The 21167-nt window shown below is 38.2% G+C and overlaps 1 protein-coding gene across 1 annotated transcript in view; it reads right to left on the bottom strand.

Moving 5' to 3' along the window:
• Positions 1–9601: 9601 nt before the first annotated feature.
• Positions 9602–21167, bottom strand: part of TTC6 (tetratricopeptide repeat domain 6) — a 162763-nt gene continuing 151197 nt past the window's right edge. Inside the window, exons 28-31 of the mRNA XM_034648624.1 lie at positions 19650–19802; positions 18628–18798; positions 10612–10837; positions 9602–9738 (exon numbers count right to left, since the gene is read on the bottom strand). Coding sequence (XP_034504515.1) covers positions 9602–9738; positions 10612–10837; positions 18628–18798; positions 19650–19802 — 687 coding nt within the window. The remainder of the gene's footprint in view (positions 9739–10611; positions 10838–18627; positions 18799–19649; positions 19803–21167) is intronic.

Here is a 21167-nt window from a genome sequence, read left to right as displayed (position 1 = left end):
ATCTGGCTTTCTTGGTATTTTTCATTCCAAGATATTCCCAAAACAGCATTTCTCAAATTTCTCAGGTTGCCTGGTTTGTATTATGGCTCCTTCCTTAAATGTGGGACCTCAATGGACCACCTAATATCTCTGGACCCAAATTTCTCCATCTGTAAAATGGGCTCATGGGCACCTGCTGTGGAGGGATTCTCAGAAACAATGTTGCTGTGTTGTGGTGGTGGCGGTGGTTGCTGCTGCCTCATGGTCCCCAGGAACACACAGTGAATGCTGACCTCTATAGATCTGTGGCACATCCCCAAGCAGCCATTCAAAGGGGAGAAATGTCTCCAAAGTCTTGCGCTTTACTGTTAGGATTCATGTGAATTTTTAAAGTTCTATTCCATGACATAGCTATATCTTTTTATGTGAAAACGCTTAAACTGCTTTCCCTTAAATTACTTTAATTTCTCTCTCCTCTCTCCCTCTAACACTCCCCAGGTAAAACTGATATTCTTTGGCTACCCACTTATTTCCCTCGTGGTAAAAACATCCCAGGTTCAGAACCCTAGGGGAAGTTCTATTCAAAACTCACATTTTCACAATCAAGCTGCAAGGAGAAGTCTAGTCTATTAAGCTATTTTCTGGATTGCGAAGGATTTTCAGTTCTCAAACATTCTTCCTCCATCTTGACGACTCCCCATCAAAGATCCAATATAGTAAACGTACAGCATAGGAGTTGAAAGCAGGAGGTGCAATACAAGAGAAGCCAGCGTCCCTCGGAGATGAGAATGTGCCGCAGGGCTATTACACAGCTCATGCATTATTCAGGGTCAATTGCATCCAGAAAAATTGTGTTGAGATGTCCCCCACATTTCAAAGGCACAGAGTTGTACTATGGAATTTGCAAATTTTCTGACTAGGGCTCTAAGACTTTAATAAAATCATTGTTCTGTTATTTTTAAGGAAAGGAGACCTCATCTCTAGATTTTGTGTAATAAATCACCTTAACTTAGACACTAAAATTCTTAACTTGGTCTTCAAATTCAAAAGAGAAATTTGTTCCTAGCTTATAAAGCAAACATACCTAAATGGCAGTCTCCCTGTCTAATAAATTCAGAGTATTGTGATTTATAACAAGTTTTTTAAAAAACTTACTACTGTGTAATGGCCATAATGCCATAAATTATGAAGTTAAATTCCCAATTACCTTTTCTTTCTTTAAATAGAAGTCAAGCTAAGCTGATTCATAGACTTACTATGGTCTCCTTTGGGAAGGTTATAGGAAAAAAGAAATGTTTCATGAAATATAATTAGGGATTTATTCCTTATGCCTCAGAACCACATAAATAAAAATCATACTTTAAGGTGTCAAATTATATATACATATATATATAGGCAGTAAATGGAATCGTCTAAACTACAACCAATTGATGTAAGATTAAGGAGAATTTTTCTATCTGGAATGTAAATGATTTTTTCAAGTTAGTGATTTATTCCTTATAAGTGATGGTCATAAAATTACAAGTATCATCAGCATAAACCACTAGTCAGTTTAGATACCGTTCTTTATTAGAATTTGTGTCATGAAGTTGACACAAATACGTTGAGGCAAAGTCTTCAGTCACTAAGTTTTTTTTCTTTTCATCAGAGGCTTTGTAGATCTTTCTACTTGCAGAGAAGCATCTCAAGTAAAGCAAAATCACCATATGAGCACATTCACACTAATACCTTCTCCTTTTGCAGATAAGTCAAAATTGTAGCACTGGGAAGATAAAAGACTTCAACTGAATCACAGGTTTGAAAAGCAAATTTTATATTTTCTTGGAAATTTAAGTAACTATGATTACTACACTATATATTTTAGAAAAAGATTTTTTTAAGGCTAAGTTTCTTTCGAAGAGATGGTCATGGTGCAAACATGGGCTGAGAAGCTTTGTGGGCGGGACCTGCCTCATACAGGTGGACCTCTAAAGGGGACCTGCCTGGCAGCTCTCACTCAGAGGCCCCTGTGGGCACCCAGGGAAAAAGAGCAATGTGCATCTTTCCTAGTCTCAACTGTTGCCTCAAATAAGCTACTTAACCTAGGGGGCTGGGGACATAACTTTATATTTTTCCTACTATAAAATCTAGAATGCTCAATGTCTAAAAATGATTAAAAATAAATCCAAGAATGCAGGAGCATCAAAAGTGACAAATCAAGGTTCTCTTAAACCTCCCACATACCTTCTACCAGCAAACCTTACACCAGCAATCCACTCTCCACAGGTGCTCACTGTTAAAGGCTGGTGTAAAAGAAATCATTTAAGAGTTTTATGAAAACGCAATAGGTAAAGTTTGTAAATGTACAATTTTACAATACAATGGAATTATACTATAAGTGTTCTACATGTCCACATGGGAAGCCAAATTATCACTAGAAGCTGTCTTTGCTAGACCAGAACCTGAAAGAAAAGAAGTAGTTAAATTCCCTGGTGGTTTAGTGGTTAAAGCTGTAACAGCAGTATGCTTCATTTACTGCATGGGAACTTGCCAATTAATAAGAAGGTCAAGGGGCGCCTGAGTGGCTCAGTCAGTTAAGCATCTGCCTTCAGCTCAGGTCATGATCCTGGGGTCCTGGGATCCAGCCCCTCGGGGTGGGCTCCCTGCTCAGCGGGGGGTCTGCTTCTCCCTTTCTTTCTCCCCCTGCCTCTCCCCCTGCTCGGGCTCACGCCCTCTCTCTCAAATAAATAAATAAATAAATAAAATCTTTAAAAAAAAAGTCGCAAGTAATGAATCATGGAACTTTACATCAAAAACTAGGGATGTACTGTATGATGACTAACATAATATAATAAAAAATTATTATAAAAAAAAAGTCAAAAGATCAGAAAATTCCTGTCCACTCTCTAGAGCACCCATTCAGCAGACAGAGCCAAAAACACACATGTAAATATTTGCAGGCGGACCATTCCCTCCCCCTATTCCAGGTTCAAAGCACACCGTACCCCCCTTGATTAGCACAAACTTCCTCACAGAAGAATCATAATTTAAAATCTGTTATAGTCTCTTATTCATTATCCTTGATTGGGTTATAACTTGATTATGTCATAGCATCACCCAATTATAAAAATTACAATGATCAGCCTGAGATGTTGACACATGATGATTTCAGACATATCGCCCTCATCTCCTTGACAGAGTTGTTTTCCACCTGTTATTTTACAGAAGACTGATCTCATTCACTACATCTGGAAGTTTTCTAACGTTTATTTTCTAACGTTTTTCATCTTATCTTGGGGTTTTGAGGGTCTGTGCATGGACGTGTGAGTTCGGCACTGTAAAGCTGTGGATGCTGAGGGCCTCGCTGCTCACAGTAAGTGTTAAGTACGAACAGCATTGATGTCATTGCTTTGACCTTTGAAGAGTCTGGGTTTGCCTAGAATCTCACGGGATGCTCCCTTTATCACAGAAATGAAGAGTCGAATGTAGCCATAGCGTGTTGGGTCATAAAGTCCTGCAGGACACAATGTTTATTTTATTTAAGTCAGCTCATCAAATATTTATGAAGCACCTGCTGTATGCCAGGAACTGTGGTAAGCATTGGGGATAGAGCAGCGAACAAGGTAGACCTAATCCTTGCCCATGTAGAGTTTCTGACTAGTGGGGAAGACAGCTATCAAACAAGGGTGGACAGATACGAAGCATGTTCCAAAGAGTGGGTAGCAGTGCTGTGGAAGGGTAGAACAAAAAGGTCTAATCCACGCCACCAGGGAGGGGGAAAAGTCTCTTCCTGAGAATAAATTAGCCAGGCAAAAGTGGGTGAGGAGATGAAGAGATGTTGGACGTTGGTAGCTCAACATAGATGGTCATAAAATGCCTGTTATTTTGGGAGACCAGTGATTCTAAAACATTGACTAACATATTTTATGCCATTGGAGAACCTCTTGGAGTAAGACCTTGTTATCACAAAATGCACTCAGAATATAGACTGAGATTCTCAAAGCACATGATTACTGCTTCTGGTTCTGCTCTGCCGGTCCAGGCACCAATCAACTTCTCCTTCTGGTTCTTTCTCTTTCCCTCCCCCATCTCAACAGGCATTATTTGTTTTTCCCTCCCTCACTCCGATCACTCTTCCGGATGTACTCATCAACCACCAATACTGTGGAATACAGTGTTTCCCAAATTGTAATATGCCTAATACTGGCATAAAAGCAGATTCTTTTAGGTAGAACAAGGACAAACTTTTCATTAGTTACACATTTATTTCTACAAATTCCTTCTTTTTAAGTACATTGGACTAATAGTAGCAAGTCTATTTAAAGAAATATATAGAGTAAATAAAAACGAAACAAAGTTTGTATATGAGAGGTACTCTAAATTATTCTTTAACCTTTCTGTACCTCATATTTTTCTTCTATAAATGGGAATAACAAGACCTGTGGTCTTTATTTCACCAAGTGTTGATGGTGGAATAAAAATGTCCTTAAAGCCATACCTGAGTTTCCAGCACATAATAGGTTTTTAACAAATGATGATTGCCTTTTTCTTCCTTTTCTTACTGCCTACATATTAAACTGTCTACTGTCATTCCTACCTGACTTTCAATATTAAAGATAAAATGTAAGATATTGCCCATTGACTATATTTCAAATTAAAAGCTCAAGATAACCTTACTACTATCATGCATTTATCTAAGGCTAAGTTAGATACACAGATACATGGACACATTGACATAGATATGGATATATCCATATATATGCCAGTACAAAAGAAATGTTAGAGACTGGCGATCCTTTTTCTGCACTAAAAAGCTTTGATATCGAGATGAAAAAGATTACTAGACTATAAGTTAATACTGTTTTACTTCTCTCTAGTGAAAAGAAGCAGGAGGAGCAGTGGCTTTTGGGGGGGCAGTTAGAGGGAGGGAGAGAGAGAGAATCTCAAGCAGGTTCCAGGTGCAGCATAGAACACAACTCAGGGCTTGGTCTCAAGACCCTGAGATCATAACCTGAGCCAAAATCAAGAGTTGGACGCTTAACCAACTGAACCACCCAGGCGCCCCAAGGAGCAGTGGCTTTTAAGGTAGAATAGAGATTGACTCTCAGCTCCACCATTTACAGCTATATGACCTTGATCATAAAACCCGATCTTTTTGAGCCTCAGTTTCCTCATCTAATGAAACCTACTACCTTGCAAGATTGTTGAGAAGATAGAGACGAGGCATACACCTTATTTAAATGCTAAAAATCATGATTATTATAGCTATTATTCTCAACTTTGATCCACTTTGACCCATGGCCAAACTATAGAAATACCTCATTGCAGAAAAGATGCGATTACTCTGACTCCATTCATGAGAAAAGACAAGCTCTACATTCATTTCTTTTAAATCTTCGAAACTGTATCAAAGTTCGGCTATACATAACAGAAGCCATTCTTGTAATTTTAAGCAAAAAGAGATTTCATACAAAGGAAGGGGTACTCATGTCATTGTTAGAAGGTCTAATGAAGCAGGTTCTAGACTGAGCCATTGAAAGAGCAACACAAAATTGGCCAAACCTGGGCAGTCTGTTCTGCCATAAAGAGAAAAGTAGGAAATCAAGAAATCAAGAAAAGTAGAAAATCAAGAAACGGGCACAGCAGCTATTGGCTCCAGGAAAATGTACAATTCAACCAGCATCAGAAAGCCAGGGCCATGAAGATTGGCTGCAAAATAAGGTTGCTAGATAAGACACAGGGCACCCATTTAAATTTGAATTTTGGATCAACAACAAAAAAATTTTAGTGTGTGTCCCATACAATAATCAGGACATACTTAAACTAAAAAATTTGTTGCTGATCTGAAATTCAAATTTAACTAGGACTCATGTGTTTAAGTAAGAGTCCTGAATTACCCCTTCTTTATTTGAAATTAAAATTCAACCAGGTGTCCTATCTGTTTATTTGCTAAATCTCGAGTTCTGCTCTGGAGCCACCCGTGTTCTGTCTTAATATCAGCAGAAGGGTCTCTTGCATGATGCTGCTTCAATTCAGTCTCATGAGATTGAGTCGGGTTGGCAGACACTAAATCACATTAGGAACTCTGGCTGCAAGGACATTTGGGAGACATAATTCTTAGCTTTTCATTCTCTGCATGAGAGAAATGCAAAATAACATATGACAAGCAAACAATTCACCACAATAGCTACCCAGTAATATTGATTCATTGCATTTGTAATTTGTTTTATTTTAACAGATATATCTGGAACATCTCTTCTTTTTTGGTCAGTGTAAGTATTAAGGATACAGCACTAAACAAAAAAAACTAAGTCCCTGTCCTCATAGAGCTTAGATTCTAGTAGAGAAAAAAAAAAGAAAAAAACAATGAACAACAACAACAACAAAAACACTGAATTACAGAAACTGAAAGTAAAACTGAAAGAAAAAGCCACTTGTAACCCTACTACTCTTCTAGTTTGATGTGACAACAAAAAAGATTTTTAAAAAATCTCCTTATTCTGTTCTCCCTCCAATTTTATTTCCCAGAGATTACCATTAGTAAAAGGTGTGTGTGTGTCTGTGTGTGTGTGTGTGTGTGTGTGTGTGTGTGCTTGCATATGTATTATAAATAAGCTGGATGTGATCACTAAGTCCCTTGATGATGGGAAGGATACATCTCAGCTCATCGGCTGAAGACATCAACATTACTCAAGCTAATAAGAAAAAGACAGAATCCAGACATCTCCTTCCTCTTCCCTTGGGGTCCTCTGTGCTTGATTAACTCCCATAGCTTCCTGGAAATCACTTTCTCCCTTGGTCTTCATCCTCTCTCCATCCTGCCTGTATCCTACTGTGCCTCCTTTACCTGCCTTGGATCTTCTCAGAAAAGACAGACTCACTTGCAGTCAGAGTGGAGCACATACAGCAAACATGCAGGGCAAACGTCTCTCCGCAGAGCTCTGATCAGTTTTCATAAGCCAGTTTCCATCTGGTGATGATAAAATGTCCCCAATCCATTAGTGTGAGGCTGCAGGGAGATGGAGGGAATGAAGGGGATAGAAACGTCTCGGTCGCTCTCCCCACTCGTAGTTAGGCCTTAACTCCTCCTTCTGGCTCCTTTGGCACTAAGGATTCTTCATGTCTTACTCTACGTGAGCATGTTTTCCTGACACCATTTCCTCACAAAGACTTTGCTCCAGCCACTCTCCGAACGTGCTTTACTTTCTCATTACTTTTTTTTTTTAAGATCTTTTTTATCTATTTGTCAGAGAGAGAGCACAAGCAGGGGGAGCAGCAGGCAGAGGGAGAAGTAGGCTCCCCACTGAGCGGGGAGCCCCATGTGGGGCTCAATCCCAGGACCCCGGGATCATGACCCAAGCCGAAAGCCAACACTTAACAGACTGAGCCACCCCGGCCTATTTTCCCATTTCTATCTCTGTCCTGACATTGAGTCTGAATGGAGGGCCTTTCAATCCAACAGCCACAGGCACTGAACTCGGCTCAGGATCCGGCTTCAGCGCCTCTTCCTGGGCGATGCTGTCTTAGATCCATCCCTGCGGAAGCCGACCCTGACACCAGGTTTGAGGACCAGAGGTTTGTTTGGGAGGAGGTGTTGGGGAGGAGAGAGCGGGGCAAGAAGAGGGAAGCCGACAAAGGGTATGTATTGAGGAGGTTGTACGGTGGGCAACTGAATGGGGGTGGGGGCTCAAGCCGGTTGGAGAAGTCAGGGACCAGTACGCCCCTCAAGTCAAGAAAGCGCAAGTGTTTACTCCCCACCTTCCACCCGTGATTGCTGAAGGTGGCTCCTAGTCACGTGGACTCCCCTGGCGTTCCGACCTGGCCTATGTGTGCACTGAGAGAAATGCCTCAGGTGGAAAGTGCTGGTGTGTTCAGGACATGGCCAGTGTGCACAGAAACTGGGTGCCAACAGGACGTGGACGGGGGGACATGTAGCATTTTGGCAAGTTAGACATGATTCGCACCAGTTATACTATTACAGCCTTTGGTTTGTATCAGTCCTGCCTCACGTTTTAAGTATTTGTGTGTAATCAGAAAAAATATTAAATTACTCGTGGTCTCAGCCTGGGTTACCCCAGAAAGCAGAACCAGAGGCAAATGCTTCTGTGCTATGACTTTATCAAGACATGCAAACCAGGGAAAGTAGGAGCGGTGACAAGAGGGAGTGAGGCAGGGAAGGTAGCAGCGGGGACACAGGTAGGTTTTGAAGCCTGCTGCGGGGAGCATCCTCCGGAAGGCTGTATACACTGAGTATCTCAGGACACCCCACCAAGAGAAGGCAGGGAGAAGAATCTACCTACTAGTTCCTTTCTCCCATCATCAGAGGTTCGTTTGACAGGGATTTAGGCCCCTGTACAGCCACGGTCCAGTTGGGCGAGCACTGGCAGAACCCCGCAGCCACCCAGCACCTCAGCACCCACACAGGTGCCCTGGGGCAGGGCCACGCGAAGCATGACGCAAGGGGCTGTCTGTGGGCACATGAGCTCGGTCTGAATCTCACCTGTGGCCTGGGCTGGGGCAAAACCGTCTGGACACAAGTGAAGGCAAGAGATCCAAAGTGGCTTATTAGATGTGTCTGACTGACCATCCAAAACAACTCGCTCGGGGTGACCCAGTCCTCACATGGACCCCACATATCATGCCTAGAAGGTTATCCTGAAATAGTGTGAAGCATCCCCACAGTGGCTTACAAATGAAAATCAACCATCAATTGTGAGAATCTGGTACATCAAACTAAAAACAAGGAAACTGAGTAGAGAGAGGTATTCTTTACCAAATGTCTGATCTCTGTGAAAACAAGTCTCTGAGGAGCTATAGAATGAAATGAAGAAGGAAAGTAAGTGAGTGAAGCAAATGTGAATGAAATCTTGTTCTTATCAGTAAGATAAAAGAGGTTCTCTGGTTCACTCAAGGATCCTTTGGAGACATTCTATACAGAATTTTTAGCTACCTTTAATTTTTACTCATTAACTTCTATGAAGCACTAATTATAAGTGTATACAAAGTTTTTATATATGTTTATGAAACTTGCATCAAAGAGGCAAAAAGAACTATATCAAGGAAACGGGAAGGTCAAAATTTTTAAAGGTGCTATGCTGGAAGGGAGGAAACATGTAAAAGAGAAACATGTTTATCTGGTGGAGAAATATAACTACCAGGAAGAATACGGGCCTGTGTAGACATTGTTTACAGGAAGAGAGAAGAAATGTACTTGATTTCTTTATAGCCATCAGCTCTGTGTTAATTTTTTTTGACCTGGATACTGTTGAATACGTTTTGAGTAGGTACTGATGAAAGGTCAATGACACTTTTTCTATAATCATGAAGATTATATTATTTCAAAAGGAATTATTTGACTTTAAAGAAAATATTTTAAATGTTAATATTCCATAAGAAACATTTCCATTTAAATGCTGCACCCTAAGAAGAAATTATTTTTAGTTTTTTCAAATATGCAGAAAATGACCTGGAAGTTTTAGAATTAATATATAAATATATTTTTTAAATGAGTTAAAGGGTTATATAGATAACAAAACATAATGTATGCAATAATGAAGATAGTGCAACCCTTTAAACAAAAAATTAGTTTCCATTTCTGGAAGAAGAGCTGTGTGGACTGCTACAGAAACCATGGTCCCTGCAATCATACCACCGAGGCATACTCTTGAAGGTTGAGCGCTTGAACATAGTCGGCCACAGCTTCCCCGACGAGACCGATTTTTCCGCGGACTTCTGCTCTAAGCTTATAGACTAGAGCGTCATCAGGCTTCAAAGACAGGGCTGTAAAAGCAAAACATTTCATGATATGTTTTATGATAACACTGGAAAACAGTCTCATGCTTTAAAAATAAAAATTTTATAAGCACTTCTGCGTTGCTTATTTGAAAGCATTTTCTTCAAATGTAAGAAATTATTTAGTAAAATTAAAAATATGAAGTCCTTTCTAAGAAAACTAACTGGAGGAACACAGTACAGTGTCTTCCCTTGAAAGGCTGGCATTGTTTTTGTCTGGATTCCCTAGTGATTTTCTGTATCTCAGCTTATCTACGCTTTAAGTTATCCCATAAAGGAATCTATACTGATGGCATTAAAGATAATATATATCAAAAACATTAATTCAGGGGCGCCTGGGTGGCTCAGTCATTAAGCGTCTGCCTTCGGCTCAGGGTGTGATCCCAGGGTCCTGGGATCGAGCCCCGCATTGGGCTCCCTGCTCTGCTGGGAGCCTGCTTCTTCCTTTCCCTCTTCCCCTGCTTGTGTCCTCTCTCTCTCTGGCTGCCTCTCTCTGTGTCAAATAAGTAAATAAAATCTTTAAAAAAAANTATATCAAAAACATTAATTCAGGGGCGCCTGGGTGGCTCAGTCATTAAGCGTCTGCCTTCGGCTCAGGGTGTAATCCCGGGGTCCTGGGATCGAGCCCCGCATCGGGCTCCCTGCTCTGCTGGGAGCCTGCTTCTTCCTTTCCCTCTTCCCCTGCTTGTGTCCCCTCTCTCTCTGGCTGCCTCTCTCTGTGTCAAATAAGTAAATAAAATCTTTAAAAAAAAAATTCTTAGGTAAGCTTACCTAGACAGATAGACCTGATGATTTCCTTCTTTTTATTGTCTAAAAACAAACATACTGTGATTTTACCCCAAAATTATAAAACAAAAATACCTTTACTTAGGTCTTCCTCAGCTAATTCATATTGCTTTAAACAACAGTGGAAGTGAGCTCTGTTAAAATATACTGCAGCCCAGAAGGGACAGCTTTCAGCCACACATGCAAAATCTTCTTTTGCTTCTTTGTATTTCTTTAATATCGTATTTGCAATAGCTCGATTCATGGTAGCACATTCATTTTCTGGATCAAACTTTAAAGCCTTTGAGAAGTAGTCGCTGGCCTAGAAAAGGTGAAGATGATGATAATTTGAATATATTTTAATTGGCAGCTATATAGCAATCTGAAGCGCTTTTGCTCTTAATTTAAAATAAGGACATGGGCATGCCAAGGGGGCAGTGGCAGCACTGCATCCCAGGTGGAGCTGAAAAAGAAGTGCATTGTCTGTAGACAATGTAAAAGACAATAATAAAACCAGCCAAAAGTCAGTTTGCTTTCTGTTATCACCATGTGTTGGCAAATCTCAAGGATGTCAGTGATAAAATACTACTCCTTCCTGAGGTGAAAGGCTCCACTACTTACCCCTCAAATCCCACATCCTTATACAGCACCAGAAAAAAGGTAAAATATAAATTAGAAAAGAAGGTCACAACAAGATAAAATATGTTAGAAAATTAACATTCTTCACATAAAAGCGGAGTATCTAAGAGCTAAAAAGTTAAATGAATTTTCCAAATAAGATTCTAAACCATACCAAAAAGGGATAAAAACTTAGTGATACTATGAAAGTTATGAAGAAGGAAGAGAGAGGGGGAAAATCAACTTGTCAAGAAGAAGAAAGACTCCAGATTACTCTCTACTAATCATCGAGCTGAAAAGGACCCTTCAAAGTGTGGTCTGTAGACTGGTTTTGGGGTCTTAGCCCGAGAAATCATTTGCTACAGCTCTATAAAGAGATTAAGTACAGAAACTTAGAGTAAATCATTAGTAACTTTTATAGCACTTGGACGTGGCTATGACATTCCAGCACAAGAGCGTACTTCTAGTAACTTGTTTATATTGTGTTTTAGCAACATATTGGTGAATAATAAGTTAGAAATTGTTTTAAATGGTCTTTCACCACAAAGAGCTTCAGATGCTGATTAGATATCCTACTACTCAAGATAGGAATCTCTTCTCTAATTCCATGATGAATAAAAATTTGGCTCCTACTTTAAAACTTACTTCACTTAAAGGAAAAGTCATTTTTAACAGTACCGGTTGTTTTCTAATTTTTTACCACTCAGTTTTCCCCAACATACTACAATCTTGCTTCTAACCATCTCCCCTTATTTTGTGAGTTCTGCTCGTGCTAAGGCTGCATATGTCCTCAAGCACAACGGACATTTTCTAGTTCTTTTCTTTCAGGACATTTCTGGGGCATGGACACTCTTGATCTCTCCTTCCTTTATAAATTCTCTGTCCTCAGGAAAGAGTGTCTCTCTGGTTTTTCTCTTACCTCTCTGGTCATTTTCTCTGTCTCCGTCACTGAACTATTTTTCTCTATGTTTCCCAGGGATTTGACTTCAATTCTCTTCCATCATAAGTGAAATGGAACACTGGTAGCCCAGTGGCCAAGAGCCCAACCCATGGAGCCAGATTTCTAGGTTCAAATCCTGGCTCTTCCACTTGTTATCTCCATGTCTTTGGGTGAATAACTAAAGTTCTTTTTGTCCCCAGTTTTCCTCTCTGTAGAATGGAAGTAACAAATAGAACTCTTCTTCCAGTGTTGCTTTGAGGATTAAGTGAGGTTAATATGTAAAGTATGTACAAAATATCCATATATATTCGAAATACCGATTTATTTCAACTCAATCATTATTGATGTATCATTTCTTCCCAGTGTCTACAAATGGAGAGACAACATAGCCCTAAGACAATTCTCCATGAGTTTTGCTGCCTTTGACTTTCAAGAGGCAATTAATCAAGATTGTGTAACCCATCTCATTTTTGGGTGGAACTATTCTATGTGGCAGCTAAGTGCGGTAGAAGGATCTGTTAAGATGGTGGCAGAATTGACATCCTTCTGTGAAGAGCTTAAAGAGAATTCACTCCCGAACAGAAGGCTGGACTCACAATCATCAGAAGTGAGGCAAGGACATGACTCCAAGCAGGGCCAAGACTTTCTTCAAAAAGTAATTTAGGCTTCATTTTAATTAACCAGTAAATGATCAATAAAGGCCACACTATTCTACATCGCAAAAACATGACTTCAATCAGGTAGGAGCAAATGCCTATCTCAGCTAAGATAAAAGAATTCAGTAACACAAAATAATGTGTCTAACTGTGAACAATGTTACTTTCTATTATAGCTTCCAAAATATATTGCTTAGAAAATAAAAGCCTATACGTTTAAAGAAGTAACTTGAAGTATAGGAGTAATGGCTCTGAAATAATTGAGGCCCAAGACTCCTACTACAATGATGGCCTTCGTTTTTTAACAATTGGTCTAATGTCCTAATATCTGTAATTAATTAAAAATCAGATCCAGTTATTTTTTTAGTCACCCATAGTTCATGATGCATGCACATAGCTCATCCAAAAGTGATTTACAATTATTAAGTCACTAACTAATGATAAAAGAAGCCAGAACATATAGAGATTTGAACCCTCTAGAAATTATTTGATCTATTGAGGGACTCTTCTTCCTGCCCCTAAATCTTCCTTCCAGAACAGTGAGAAACAAAGGTTGAGGAGGTGGGGGAGCAGGGGACAAAAGCCATTTTCTCCACAAAGAGGCCTCGAGCATACTAAAATATACCATAGCTGCGTAACTTCTTGCAAAGTCTTCTTAACTCTGGAGGGGGTGTGCACTGGGAAGCCCAAACAACCAGTATATATCAAGACAGAGGACAGAACACATTTTAGATGAAATATTTGCCCAGTTAATATTACCCCAGTTCCAGGGAAATAGAACCACACTAAAAAAAAAAAAAAGAAAAAAAGAAAAAAAAAAGAAAATCAAAGTTCAAATACACTTTAAATCTAACCAGTTTTATACATGATACGCATGGAGTTATTAAAGACAAGTTTAAAAGGTGAGAGTCTCCCTCTCATGTGGATCTTAAACATTTATTGGAATAGAAAATTGACCTGGGCATTTTATTTGTCTTTATCTCATTAACTAACTCCACAACACAGGGAAACATTGCTAGGACCCAACCAGAGGTGGTCTAAGATTCATGAAGTTTAAGGCCATTGACCCTGGCCTGTCTACCTGGGAAAACATTAGCCTGCCAACTGTCCACTGAGGTCTGACCTGCAACAATCTCATTCATGCCTTACAGGATTATACCCTAGATTATTCTCTGTCCCAGCATTTAGCTCCCCTTCTGAGGTCAACTAAACTCATCACAGGGCTCGCTGCCTGGAGGTATGATCTAAGCTGGGAAAGAATAAGAGCTAAACCAAGGCAATGACAGTAGGACAGAATGGAGGGCACACATCTGAGAAAAAAATTAAGAAGCAAAACTGACAGGATTAGATGACTGATGGATGAAAGAAGTGAGGAAGAGAAAGATATGTTGCCGCTGATGTCATAAGCATGAGCCTAAAATGCGAGCTTAGTGTTGTCTGGTAATCCTACTACACTTCCCTAGTATGCTCACCCTGTTACTCTCTCTAACAGTTATTTCACATTTTCTCTTTTCTCCTCAGAGCTCCTAGCCACCCTGTCCCCCTTTTCAAGAGTCCACCCCACTCTCAACTGGTAACTGATACTCGTATTCCATAGAGAAAATATCATCAGTAAGTAGAAATGCCTACTTCTCAAAATCTGCCTGTCTGCATGCAACTGTGCCCCAGCTCTCTGCCTTCCCTCATGACATAATCGATAGTGTGTCCTGGTCCCTTCAAAGGCCAACCCAGAAACTTCCAAACTTTAACCCCAGTTCTCAAAGATTTTGATCCTACTTATCCCTGCCACTTTCTCCTGCCCCAACTATTTTGTCTTTTCTACTACATTTTTCATTAACATAGGAGCAAGAATCACTATCCTTCATATTTACAGGATAAAAAGAACTCCTTACCCCACTCCACCTCATTTCTCTACTTCTCATTTCACTACTTCTCTTCACAGAACTTCCTGAACCAGTTGAACTGCTCTAATTCTTCACCTCACATTTCCTCCACAACCCTTACCTATTTAAGTTTCTGTCTCACTGCTGCCACAGCAATGTTCTTGCCAAAATCATCAGTGACTTCCTCCAACCTCCTCTTCCTTGACCTCTCCCAGCAGCATTTGACACAAGACACTTTTCCCTTCTTAAAGCACATTATTCTCAAGGCATTATCATACTCTCCTGCTTTTCTTCCCATCATCCTGGCTAGATGCTCTCTTCTCAGTCTACTCTCTGGCATCTCCTCTCTGCTTCACTCTTAAACATTGGTGTTACCCCAGACCTTGCTCCTTAAACCCCTTCTCTCCACCTATACCAGCTATCCAGGCAATCTCGATTTCATGTAGTCCCACACATATGCTCAGACTGATAGAATAATGCTTACATGAGACTGTCTTCGATGTTCATCACTACTAATGTTTTCTTGTTTATTTTCTATTTCTACCACCAATAAAAGAAAATTCCATCAGAAAAAAAACCTTTCTTATCTTGTTTAGCTTTGCATTCTTCAGGGTATTATTAATGCTTCATACATGGCAGGTATATCATAAATATATGGAGATTGAAGGAATGAAGAGCTAAGTGGTATAAGGAAATATTTGCTCAACTTTTCCAGAAAAATAAAGACAAGAACCATAGCCTCTTGGTAGAGAAAGATGACCCAATGATCATTTTATTAAGGGATACAGTGGCAGTATTAGGTGACACAAGAGAACACAGAGGTTACAGGTCTCAGAAAATGCAAGCAATAAAAACAACTTCTTAAAACGAGTACGTCGTCTTAGAAGGCAAGGGTTGTGAAAAGTTCTGAGAAACACAAAGCTTGTGGTAGAAGACTTCCCAGACCAGCTGGGCTAGAGAGGACATCTTGTAAAGTCCTTTGCCATAGCATCAAAAGGAGCACAACTTGGCAAGTTACTGTGGCTTATCACCCGGCTTCCCATAAGAATCTCTGCTATTAGTCAAGGAAAAAAATCTGTCTCATCCAAATGTGATTAACAGAAAAGTAATTTGCCTGCCCTCATTGTAAAAACAAGGATGAAAAAAAAATAGCTTAATTTTTGGAAAGATAATAAAAACTCACCAGATAAAAAGGTATTGCTACAGCGTAGATAAAAATTATAACATAACATTTCAAAATGAACTAGAAAAAAATGGCTAAGGGAGCAACTGAATTTAAGAAAAAATAAATTAGAAATGAAGGATCTCAGAAATGCGGTGGCCAGGAAGGTATGACATGGGAATGAGATGAAACTAAAAAAAAAAAAAAAAATTTTTTTAAAGAAACCTGATCTATAAGGTCCACAGGGGATAATAGAGATTTCAGAGAACAAGGAAAGACTTAGGAGAGAGATGTGAAAAAGGCAAAGAAAATGAAACAAAAGCGAAGAAATAAAAAACATGAGAAAAAATAATTGGTATATAGAAGTCAAAGGGCATCTTATATATAATAGTTGGCATTTATTCCCAATGAAGAGAATGATGAAACAAAAAAAATTTTTACACTGAATTCAACAAAACTTTTCTGAAATCTACATACTGAAAATGCACACTGTGTATTTTAAAACTGACTCCAAATGGTCAACTCTGAGACGTACCTTGGCAAAACTTTTTACTTAAAAATCTTTGGTGATCTTGACAAAAAGAAGTCACCGATAAAAGAATGAAAATCAGGTTTGCATCAAAAAGATCATTTTTGACACCAACATACAACACCAGAAAATAGTGAAACAACACTTAAGACACTCAAGGAAAGAAAAAGTGAGTCAGAGTTTTAAACCCAGACAAGCTGCCTTAAGTTGTAAACGCTTCAGGCAAACAGCTATGAACATTTAAAAAATTCAAGGAATATTGTTCTCATGAGCCCTTTCTCAGGACTCTGCTAGAAGACCAATTTCAGGCAACTAAAAAATGAGTGGTCAGGAGGGAAACTTTGGCAAAAAGCCTGGTGATGAGAACTAAATATACTTAACTGGAGAACTAAGACTAAAACGTGAAATAAGTGAAATACAAAATAGTATGCAAATATTAAGCCCTTTGGCAATGGAGAAATAATGAAACTCACAGCAAAATGGGAGACTAGAGACAGAGTGGAAGGCTAGCACCAGCTGACACTGTAAGCTTACATACATTTAAGAATAAAAACATAGATATTTTTTAAAAAGAGAACACTATTAACTAAAATCAACAAATGGATAAGAGGGAGGAGTAAGGGAAGAAGAGATTAAATGGTAATTTTATTGTTGTTCGTAATAGAGAAACTAAAGAAATAAGAAACGAAGAGTATAAAGGTATTTTTATAAAGGTAATCACTAAAGCAAAACTGTAAACCTTCCTAAGTATCAGAAAACTTTTGAAAATAATTTAATAAAGTAGACCACAGAATAAAATATATCAAATACATCTATGCAGGAAATATGACATTAAATAACAGAACTAAGATCAACCATACCAAAATTTGTTATTATTATTATTATTAAAAGCTAAGTATTTTCAAATTGCCATCTAAAGCAAAATCTAACGCTATGCTGTATAAAAGAAACACAAACTGAAATAAAGGATTCTGAACACTGAAAATAAAGGGAAGGACAAAGGAATACCAGGCAAAAGCAAACCAAATGAAATCAGAGGTTACAGTCTTCATATCAGATAAAAGTGAATTTATTCCAAAGAGCATTTTAAAGAAACAAAGGGCATTTGAAATGTATTCACGATGCATATGTAATGTGTATGAATATCTGTACATAAAATAATAATGTGGCAGCAATTTTCATGAAGCAGAAATTACAAGAGATGTAAAGAAAACTATAGAGGGCACACTAATTTTAAGACACTTAATACCTTTCTCACTCCAAAATAAACCAAATGAAAAACAAGTGTGGATATGGTCTAAATTTAAAAATATAATTTATAAGGTAGATCTTATATGGATATTTTTAACTCTATTATCCTTATAGCAAAAATTATTTTTTGAAAAGGCCCCTGGAGTTTTTTTTTTTTTTACGTTGGCATATAAAAGACCATATTAAAACTCGATAAACTCCAAAATTAGAAAATACAAAGCCCTTCCACCTGGATATTTTAAGTGTCCTATTAATTTATTCTTCAGTCAAGGGGGAAATAACATTTCAGGTGTAACATTTTAGGAAAACAAAAGTAAAGAACACTTACAGACTGAAATACATAGGATACTGCTAGAAGCAGTACTTAGGGAAACGGCCTAACCTTGACAACTCATCAGTGTTAAGTTAAAGGGTGAAAGTAAAGGAAGTAAACTTCTGATTCAAGGATAGACAACAAGATAAGTTGAAGGTAAAGAACAAAAGAGTGAATATAAATAAAAAGTTAAGGTTGAGTTTGAATTGTGTAAGTGCATTACAGTTCAAATAAAATAAATTCAAAATATAAAAAATATCATCTAATAACCCAATACTTTCATTTCAGACGTCCTGAAAAGATTAAGATGTTATAAAACCAGAACTGATATCCTTATCTCCTCATTCCCAGTCAAATGTTCATGTGACTGAAATTTAGGAAAGGTAGCAATTAAGATGCGTTAGATAATCACATCAATGAAAAAGAGTCTTGAAGCAAGTCTGTGATTTGTCTAAGCTGGGGCAGAGAGAGGATTCTAGGCCAGAAGCTGGCAATAATGGACAGCAAGGCAATGACCCACACTTGGGTTAAGTCCAGAACACTGTTTACTGGACAAGTGTTGAATGGTTGATGATAATGAGAATAAATCCATAGAGATGTGGACTTGTAATAAATAATTACAAACATTCTTATGAAAGAGAACTTTCGTAAAAAGAGCTAATGAATGATTAGCCTGCGATGTAAGGATTGCTTTTTGAAATTATATATAACAAAGAAAGCATTTAGTGTCAGAAAGAAAATGTTCAGGAAAATGCATTACCTGGGAAAACTGCCTGTGGTGAAAATAGATATTTCCTGCGTTAAAGTAAGCCAGTGAATACGTGGGGTTTAGAGAAATTGCTGCTTGATAGTCTTTCATTGCATTCTGTTGTTGACCCATAAACTGATGAATCACACCACGATTCGTTAAGAATTCTGCTGTAGTATTGATCTGCAATATAATAGTATGAGTACTTAGCATCTGGGAACAGTATTTATCTCCAATTTCATGTCTGTTTAAATGAATGTTATGAAATCTACTTATGGGAAATGAGTAATTTTATAGTGCAGGTGAAATCCCATTAGAGCAAATATTTTGAGAAAGGACTCGGTATGAAGTTGATTCGGTGTCAACCCTTTGTTGATTTGGTTGCAATAAAGCAAATAATCTTAGCGCTTTACTCGGTTCCTTTCCAAAGGATAGACCCCGTGAGCAGGAAGCTTATCTGTTTGACTCCGTTACACTGGAAAATAAATTAAATAGTTAACTTGCTTATTTGTCCTAGGTAGTAGCAATTATCTTTCAGTGCTTTCCTTTTTTTGCATCTCAAAGATTACAAAATCTGCCTGTTTCTACAGAAACAGAATCCAAAAACTAGAAGAAAAGAAGATTTTCTGTCACTGTATACAAAACCTGAGGTTTTTATTTGCAATTTCACTACAGAAGAATCTGGGGATTTGTATTGTTCTTTCTTTAGTTCCTTTGAACTCATAACATTATTTTATGTTTTACATTCATTGTTTATGACCAAATAATATTGACGTCCCATGAAACTATAAATTGCATTTACTGAGAGAAATCAACATTTATCATAAGTTTGTATTTTGTATTTTAAATGTACTTAGGCTATAAAATTGGCGAGCTATAGAAACTCTTTACTCTAGGAAGCTCCTGGGAGAAAAAAAATACAAATATTATTTTCCCTACAAATTACTTTAAAAAGTTACAGACAAGTTACATGACCCTATTCATTAATGGTGTTAGCAGATGCTAATGATAATATCATCGAAGTGGATTTTTACCTTTATGGCAGCATTAATGTCTTGAATTGCAGCAAAATTATCACCCATCTGAAGACAGACCACAGCTCTTCCTTCATAGGCTAAGTAACATTTTGGATCCACTTCTATGGCAATGGTAAAGTGATTCCACGCTTTCTGGAATTTTCCTTGGGCCTAAAAAAAATTTTGTTTACATGAAGTAGGAAATTGCCCAAAACATGACAAATGTTTACGGTTCTAACTTAAACAAATAAAGCCTTTAGTAAGGGTAAATTTATATTGTGCTAAATCTAACCTATTTTAAACAAGGAAGTAGATTGTACTCTAAGTGCATTCAATTGACTAAATTACCTCTGAGTATTTATGCTAACATTTTAATTAATTTAAATAAATCCAATTGTCAGTCATCTCTTATGCCAGTCTTGTGCAACACGGTCACCATATGAAACAACAATGCTTCTGACAAGCATCAACACAAAGTTTACACTGAACTCCACACACACAGGCAGAGATTGTATTTATTGCCTGATGCTGAATTTACAGTTATACATAATACACATATAACGAACACAATAAAATAAATGTGTTGAATAAATAAGAGAACAAACTAATGGTGTGAAACCTATTTTGATAAACTGCGCCAGTATCTGGAATTTTAGGGTCACTATACATATTCCATGGAAAATGCATTCAAATCTACCAAGTTTCTGTTTATAAAAACCTTAGCACCAATTGGAAAACAAGAAAAAAGTTAGGCAAGGGGCGCTATTAATTGAAAGGCATCTGCATATTTCCTAGAGAAGACCAATTAGCAACTAAATACTTCATCAGTGTAAGGTAGTGAGTTGATAAATCCACTGAGTCCAGAGTCTGTCCTTTATTTGCATAGGCTAAAAATCCAACTTTCCAGAATCTCAGAAGCTGAGAAGCTGACTCACATTAACCAAATTGAGCCCCGTGACTCTTGCGTAAAACTAATAAGATAACTACACACTGTTCTTTAACTGGCAATTCTTCTCCATCTGGGCAAATTCTGTGAAAATCAACACTGTCATAACAAATTCATTGGAGAAACTAGGAATATAAGAATATTAAGCTGCAAACAGCCTCACAATGGGATATCTGTCATCTGTTCCTGAAATCTGTTTTGGCTAACCTCGATATTGCAGTGCAAGGCACTTAGTAGGGAAATCTGGAAGTATTTGTTGAACAAATAGTAACTCTTTCCCCTGGGCAGAATGTGGATGAACCTCTCTAACTCTCTATTCTCAGTCCCTTCTTTCCTGACTCAATCCTTCTTCCTACTGATGTGTTTCTCAATCTTCTTTCAGGTTGATACATACCAAGTGAGATCTAAACAAAAATCTGATGTCATCGGTTTGGTTAATTATATTAACATTTGTAACTGGCCTGCAAGGTCTTCATCTCCAGTCATTTTCCAATTCTCTAGCCTGTCCTACAACACTCACTTCTTGTCATAACACTCCATCCACTTGGGCCCTCTGTCCCTTTCACAAGACTTTCTAATGGGTTGTTCAC

The sequence above is a fragment of the Ailuropoda melanoleuca genome, chromosome 20 (genome assembly GCF_002007445.2).
Source record: "Ailuropoda melanoleuca isolate Jingjing chromosome 20, ASM200744v2, whole genome shotgun sequence".
Lineage (NCBI taxonomy): Eukaryota > Metazoa > Chordata > Mammalia > Carnivora > Ursidae > Ailuropoda > Ailuropoda melanoleuca.
This window is presented reverse-complemented; position numbering and strand designations above follow the sequence as displayed.